Source organism: Henckelia pumila, unplaced genomic scaffold (genome assembly GCF_033568475.1).
Source record: "Henckelia pumila isolate YLH828 unplaced genomic scaffold, ASM3356847v2 CTG_41:::fragment_1, whole genome shotgun sequence".
NCBI classification, from domain to species: Eukaryota; Viridiplantae; Streptophyta; class Magnoliopsida; order Lamiales; family Gesneriaceae; genus Henckelia; species Henckelia pumila.
The window spans coordinates 189740-197968 of NW_027331824.1; the positions used below are offsets into that span (position 1 = coordinate 189740).

Sequence of the window (8229 nt, forward strand, 5' to 3'; positions counted from 1 at the left end):
GATAATCTAGAGATTTGAAGTAATGCATTCATTGCACTTTCATTTGATTATGTGAAAGTTGTTTATATCATTACTTGAGATGGTTATTTGATATAGCATGTTTGTATCTTATACTGGGAGTTATTCTCACCGGTTTATCTGGCTGTTGTCTTATCTTTGTGTGTGTGCTTGGCAACAGGTGGGGCAGGACCGAGTCAGAGATCGCATAGCTAGGTGTTGAGATGATAGAAGTGAGGACTCGTTGTTGTTAGAAGTTGAACTCTTGTATTCGAACATGTATTTGTATTGTATTGAGAACTTAGAGCTTGAGCATGTTCTATTAGTTCGAATATTGTATAACTCTATAACTACATATGTATTGAATTATGCATGTCGTTGGAGTGAGTTATGCTTTTGAATTGTTGTACTTTGGAGTTGAATTTGTATGAGAGAAACTCTGATTTTTTGGTTCAGAGCATACCTGTGCAGAATCAAAAAATGGGCATTTTTGTGTCCGCTCGATCGGTAAGATATTACCGATCGAGCGGGGGCCTTAAAAATTCTGGGAAGAACTTTGATTATTTTCGGCCGCTTGATCGGTTAGATTTTAACGATCGAGCGAGCACTGTTCACCAGCAATTAATTTTTTTTTTAATTTGGGTTTCCAACTTGACTCTTGATTGATTATCGACATGATTAATTCTTGATTAGATGATTAAAATCGAGGCCTCACACATAATTTATGCCGTTGAAAAGAGGAGGACGATTGGTAAATTGCCTTTGAGCATAATCACTCGCTAGATTTGCCATAGAGCCTTTTGAAAAATTAAAAAAAAAAAGTGGGCTCTGATACAACTTTGTAGAACCTAATGGGGGGGCGAATTAGGTTCTATTGGCAAATTTAGCAATTTAAAATAATTTTGTAAAAACGCAATCGGAAGACTTAGGGCAATTAAAATAAATGCGGTAAGTAATTGACAGAAAGTAAATAAAGCGATAAATATGAGAGGATATGTTTATGGAATTTTGATGATAAATCATCTACGTTTCTCCTTCTTGGTTAAGGTCGAATAACCAAGGTATCACTAGCACTTCATATTGGCTTTGGTGGCTCAAAGTAACCGATACAATGACAACACGATCACCGCGTCTCTTGGCCTTGAGGGCTCCAAGGATAGCCTTACAACAACTCAACACACTTATTCTTAAGGTCTCCAAGGATAGCCACAAAAACCCGATAAACTCGGCTTCACACTTGAGTATACACAACTACAATTTTTCAAGCAATTATACAACTTGATACACAAATATATATTGAGGGAATTTGAAATAGGCTTAGAATGCTTGAAGAATCGCTCAAATGGTGCTTTAGAGGATGAGAGGATGAATGTTTGAGTTGTGTCTTCATTTGGCCTCAGAATGCCTCTATTTATAGTGCTGAAACGGGTGATATCAGATCATTCGATCCTGTCTCCGGAGCTTCCGAACTGTACTGATTCAAATTCAAATTTTTGCGGTTGTGGCACTGTTCGGATCATCCGAACTTAAGATCGGACCGTCCGATCGGCTGCATTGAATCCTTTGTCGAGCTAAGTCTCCGGACAAATCTTGTCAATCGCTGTAAAGAGATCGGAACGTCCGATCGGGTCTTCAGATCGCCCGAACTGCTTCTTCGTAGCATCTGAACTGGTTCCAAACAATAAAATAGTTTGGAATTACTTCGGACCATCCGAACAGGGCTTCGGACCATCAGAACTGTGTAATTCAAAAATTGTTACTCTTGATTTGTTCTTCAATTATAATCCATCAATTTTGATCTTCGATTCTTTGGTATTTTCTAACACGAAAAATTAATATTTGCATTTTCTCAATTTAAATAATTGGTAACACTTAACCTAGTTTTGTAATCATCAAAACATAATTTTTGAGACTTGTTAATGCATTAAAAACATTAATCTCACAATACGAGATTTGTATGCGTTTAAGACGTAACATAATTGATTGCACTTTTTTCCCCTTCTGCAAATATTTACATTATGCACTCCATCTCTTCTTATGATTTCCCTTGCTACCTTAACCTGAATGTATGGGATAGTAAATACTTCCTTTAGTGTATGAAAAGTTGTTATACTTTCTATTCACTTAGTGCGATGTAATATATCGACGTGTTCAATATTTCAATGAAACTACAAACTGAGCCGTTATTGCATTAAAAACCAAAATAAGTAGACCTTTTGTTTTATTGAGCTTCAAAATTGTGTAGAATATTAAGTATCTCCAATTAATCAATGAGTAATCAATTGTTAGAGGTATTAGTTTGTAATCAAAATGTTGTAATCAAGCTATTGGAGAATTGGAAGTATTTCCGTACAGGTAAGTTGGAGGCTTTATTTCCATTTTAATTCTCATGTAATCAAACTTTTGGAGGTATTAGTTTGATATCATGTTAAGTAATGAAACTGCGGGATGGTTGGAGGTACAGGTAAGTTGGAGGCTTTATTTTCATTTTATTCTCACGTAATAAAATTGCTTGAAGGTATTAGTTTGTTATCCCAGATTTAAGAACTAAATATTTACGTCACAATTTTTTTTTCTTTGCTTCTGTTATTTTCAACTATATGTTTAAATGTACAACTTTCATGCCGTAGCAATAGAAAAAGGGGTAATATGCTTATGTATCATGTTCAAATCTCATGAAAGTTCATGAAGTTTCTGGGCAATCCAATTTGATTTTTCGTGGTTGTTTGTGGTCTACATAAAAGTTCTCGGAAAGAACCAACATGAACATCACATTTTTTTCATCACAAGTTTTAAGTCTCTTTATATGGTTTGGTAAATATTTTATAAATTTATCAATGTTTGGTTATGTTCGAGCGTCATTTATATTTCTTGCATTGATTTGGTGGAAAAAGTTGCACCTTTTCATTCAACATTATTCTCGCGATTGGAAAATAGATTTTCACAAAGCGGGTAAAACTTCGGATTATTTCAGTTTGTTCGACTTCGCAAAACGAATGCAAGCTGATGGCCTAAAATATGTTGTGTTTACATACCTATATGGTTTCATATCACAAGTGTTTTATAAATATATATATATATATATATATATATATATATATATATATGTTAGAGTAGATGCCCTGCAAGCCAAATGTTGGTCAGGGATTTTATTGACTCAAGTGTAATAACAATCTTTATTTTAATATAATTAATCTTTTATCTGACATTTTCTTTATCTGTATACCCATGCAAGTTGCATAGATAAAGACCTTGAATATACTATAGTAAGATATGAGGTTGTACATGTGATGGCAATCATGAAACACATATTATTAATTACTGTATATTCTAAATCAAGTTCCTAGTCGATTGAGCCGTCCGAAATAAGGATAAGGATCGCTCGAGCTCGAGACTAGAATCTGTGATGATGTGTACCACGTTTCATTGGTATGGACATAGAGATGTTCAATCATACAGATTGGTGCTCATACGATGAGTTCACTGAACTACCCTCCCTCGGACTTCCCAAGTGGTTATCATTTATCGAGTGGATAAGTCCGTGGTTATGGTTGTACACCATTAGTCCTTACGACCCAGGACAACACTGAGGCTCTACATGCTAGGACTTTGCTTTGACTCGTTTACCGACTCCATGAGGGTCATCAGATGGCGAGGTTGGGTATAGTTGCGACACATGTAGGAGCCAGTGCGTTGTAGTCGAGGATTCACCGCTCACCTACGAGTGTGGATATCCTATGTGATAAAATGAGATAATAGTGCATGGAATCTCTTGCCAGAGTGTAAGATGTGTAGTAGAGTAAAATGTTTACCAAGTTACACATGCGATGCCACTATGTATTCTCAAAGACATCACATCGTTATCGAAATTCACGTGCAACCCTCGATGAACCAATGGTTGCAGTTTCGATCGGGATATATGAGATGAAGGGACTGTACTGTACGTTAACCATAATCGACTGGTTCTTGCAGGCACTATCAGTGATACCTAGGGAATCATGGGGCGGTGCTACTTAACGCTCTTACCATGATTCGATGGGTTAAATCAGAAATGAGTTCTGACATTTTATGATCAAGGAGTTGATGCATAAAATGAGGCTAATAAGGGTAAGCCTGGACCCACAGCTAGCTCTATCCCTGAACCATTGAGGGTTACACAAGTACTGATTTTCCTATTCCCGTTGAGATAATAAATTCAAAGAGTTGAATTTATGATGAACAAATTTGATTGGATCGATAGATAAGCTTTATAAATGGTTTATAAAAGCTTATAGAAATTTTGAGAGCAAAATTAATTAAAAGGGTTTAATTAATTTTTTCGTGTTGGACTCGGATTTAAGGACTCACTCAATATATATATAAATGCATATATATATAGATATATATATATATATATATACGATATATATATAGATATATATATGGATATATATAATATATATATTTATGATTGTGGGACCTTATGTTTATAATAATATATTTATATATATATTATATATATATATTATATTATTATAATATTAAAAAAACGTTTAAATGAGTTGTCGGCTATTATTGCCGACAACTCATTTATTCCCTTTAATCAATTGATTGAAGGGATTGAAAATGGAGAGAAGCAGTGCATAAGATGCACAGAAAAGTTTTTGTTCTCTCTGCTCGAAGCTCTCTGCAAGCTCTCTTCTCCTGTCGTCTTCCTTTTGTTTTCTCTTCGTTAAATTTCTTTTTCTTTTAAGTGCGAATTAGAAGAGGAACAGGAAATCCGGTCGTGGATCTGATTTGAAGAAAGGAGGAAAAATCCATTTGATTGTTCGTAGGGATTTACAACAAGAGCTATTTTCGAAATAGTTGGAGCCATCGTCAATCTTTTAAGATTGATAGGTATAAATCTCTTAACTCTCTACGTACATTTATTTAAACCATACGAGTGTCCGAAAAAATTTTGAACATCAAAATTAAATTTAAACTTCCGCTGCGTTTTGGGCACGATAGAGATCCGAGATCCAACAGTGGTATCAGAGCCAGGTTCTCTATATCGTATGGTTTATTTCATGTTGAGTATTTTTAATTTTTAACCGCATAAGAAAATATTTCAATATCGCTACACCATAAAATTTATTTTTATAGAATTTAAAATACGTATATAGATATATGTATGTATATATATATTACGATATATATATATGTACATATATAGATATATATATTATAAAATATATAGATATATGTATGTATAAATATATTACGGAGATATATATATTATAAAATATATAGATATATGTATGTATAAATATATTACGGTATATATATATATATATATTATAATAATATATATAAGGATATATATTATTATTATCATATATATGTATAGATATATGTATATATTTATTACGATATATATATACATATATAGATATATATATATATATGCATTAATGTTATTATATATATTATTATATATAGATATGTGTATATATATGCATTACGATATGTATATAAAAACATTAATGTTATTATATATATTATTATATATAGATATGTGTATATATATGCATTACGATATGTATATAAAAACATATATATATATATATAATATAATAATAGTAATCATGTTTTGCATTAAATGCAAAGCATGATTGTCGAAACAGCAATTGGGCTGACTGTCCGAATTTAATTCGGGCAGTGTTCGGTCAGTAGGTGTAGGGGTAAGTCTGAAAATATTTCGAGCAGCCTTACACATATACATATTTTTCGAAAAGAGTTTCGGATCCGATGCGATTTTATAAAATATTTTTTTATGAAATAAATAATTATAATGTGATTTTAATTATTTATAGTAAAATGAGTTTTACAAGAAAATCAATTATTATTGAATTAATTAGAAATTAAATAAAGAAGTTTATTTAATTTGTTAATTCATTTAATAATTGTGGCGGTTAGTGATAAAATTACAAGATACATGAAATTGATGAATTATATAATATGTGATATTATATGCATGAAGGATGATTGAGAGCCATGACCAATGTGCTAGGTGTATGTTAGGATATTTTTCATGTCTCAACTTGTATAATTTTATTTGATAAAATTAAAGTGAGCTTGGTTTATGGCTCGTTCCCACCCCTTGATATGTATCCCTTATGTGTCATGACTATTCAAATGTAAATATTTGTAATAGTGGGAGATCAAGATTGGAAGATGGTGGACCCGATGATCAAGATGCGACATGTAAAATATTGAAAGCTTATGTAATAAGTTGCATTTGCATCCCTGCATTTACCTAGGATTTGGACCTTGAACCATGCTTGGCTCGCATGGATCAAATAGTATTGGCAATCGATCATCCTTATTTAATTGTCATATTATGATATATGCGATATATAGTAATATTCATGTATGTATATTATTCGATAATATAGTTGCATGAATCCGGCAAACATAAAAAATCATGGCACGCGATTTTAAATAAAATGATGAGACAATTTCAAAATTAAAATCCCTCATTTTGAATATGATTCAAAATTTATATCAAGCCACAAAAGTAAAAATTAAAAGAGTTTAATTTATTCTTGTCTTCCATCAACGGTGGTTGCATGTTGAACGCTACCCGCGGTCAGTGTCTGGATCATATTATTGGGGAGACCTGGACGCCGAAAAGCTGTGACTTTCACTAACATAGGTGATGTGAATTGGGTGGAACTCCCATGACTTCGGCTCATATTATTGAGGGAACTCATGGCGACCGTCTACTACGATTCAACATTGAAGGGTCGACTTGACACTCGAAAATAAACGACGTCATATTATTGGGTCCTTATCAAGAGTGAGACGAAACACGTAGAGGTTGCATGGGGATGCAATTGGGCTCTACCTTTTAGAAATTATGATTGACTGATATTATTCGGGATCATAGTTGTTTAGATTAGACTCTACGTGCTCACTAAGGAAATACGATTTCCGTTTTTCATCAGAGGGTGGTGAAAATGTCAAAATAGTGGGAGGAAATTTATAAAATCAAAGTCCATATTTTATATCTTATAATTATTTTAAAATAATTAGTAACGATTATCTGTTTTCAATTTCAGTATGTTTAAGATGTCGACACGCAATTCACTTTCTGCTATTCTCGAACAAAACAAGCTAACCGGACCTAATTATCAAGACTGGATAAGAAATCTAAAGATTGTTCTAAACTCTGAGAGGATTGTGTATGTGCTTGAAAATAAGCCACCGAAGGAAGCAGCTCCTAACATCAGTGAGACTGAGTTAGCCAAGCGTGAGAAATGGTGGGACCATGATCTCCTAGCTAAGAGCTACATCCTGGCTTCTATGTCGAATGAACTGCAAAGGCGGTTCGAGGATGCTGCGAATGCTGCTGACATTCACTTTCATCTGAAAGAGTTATACGGTGTTCAAACTCGATCAAAAAGACACGCAACTGTGAAAGAACTCATGACTACACGCTTGCGAGAAGGGGCTTCGGTCCATGAGCATGGTGTTAGGATAATTGGGTTAGTTGAAAAATTAGTGGGACTCAATGTGGTTATGCCTCTTGAGATCTCGATTGATATTCTCTTGTTGTCTTTAACTTCCTCGTTCGACGGATGTGTGGTTAATTTTAATATGAACAAGATAGAGGCCACCCTTGAAGAGTTGGTCAATATGCTTGTTAATTATGAGGCCACAATCAAGAAAGAAAAAACCTGTTCTGCTTTTGGGCTCATCGTCTGGGACGAAAAAGGGAGCCCAAAACAAGGGAAAGAAGCGTTCTGCCCCTGCAGTTAAGAACAAGCCTAATAAAAATCCATACAAGAAACCTGATCAAGGGCCCAAAAGGCCAAATAAATCAGAACAAGTCTGTTTCCACTGCAACAAGCCTGGACATTGGAGGCGTAATTGCACTGAATATCTTGCCCAGAAGCGTTCTGGCCATGGTATGTTTTATATTGAAATTAATATCTCAATAAATTCTTCTTCTTGGGTATTGGATACCGGATGTGGTTCTCATCTATGCAATGATTTGCAGGTGATGACAAGAAGCAAGAAACTTAGAGAAGGTGAGACCTTTCTAAGACTTGGAAATGGAGCAAGGGTTGCTGCCAAGGCCAAAGGAGATATTATTTTAATATTAAACAATGATTTTAAGTTGCTTTTGAGAGATGTTTTGTATGTTCCTGATTTGGTTAAAAACATTATTTCTATTTCTATACTTGATAGAGATGGTTATTCTTGTGT

The 8229-nt window shown here is 33.9% G+C and overlaps 1 protein-coding gene across 1 annotated transcript; it reads left to right on the forward strand.

Moving 5' to 3' along the window:
- Positions 1-7089: 7089 nt before the first annotated feature.
- On the forward strand, positions 7090-7779 carry LOC140871147 (uncharacterized). Its single transcript, XM_073273585.1, has 2 exons — positions 7090-7605; positions 7687-7779. Exons 1-2 carry the CDS (start codon positions 7090-7092, stop codon positions 7777-7779), a joined length of 609 nt encoding a protein of 202 aa, XP_073129686.1.
- The last annotated feature ends 450 nt before the right edge of the window (positions 7780-8229 follow it).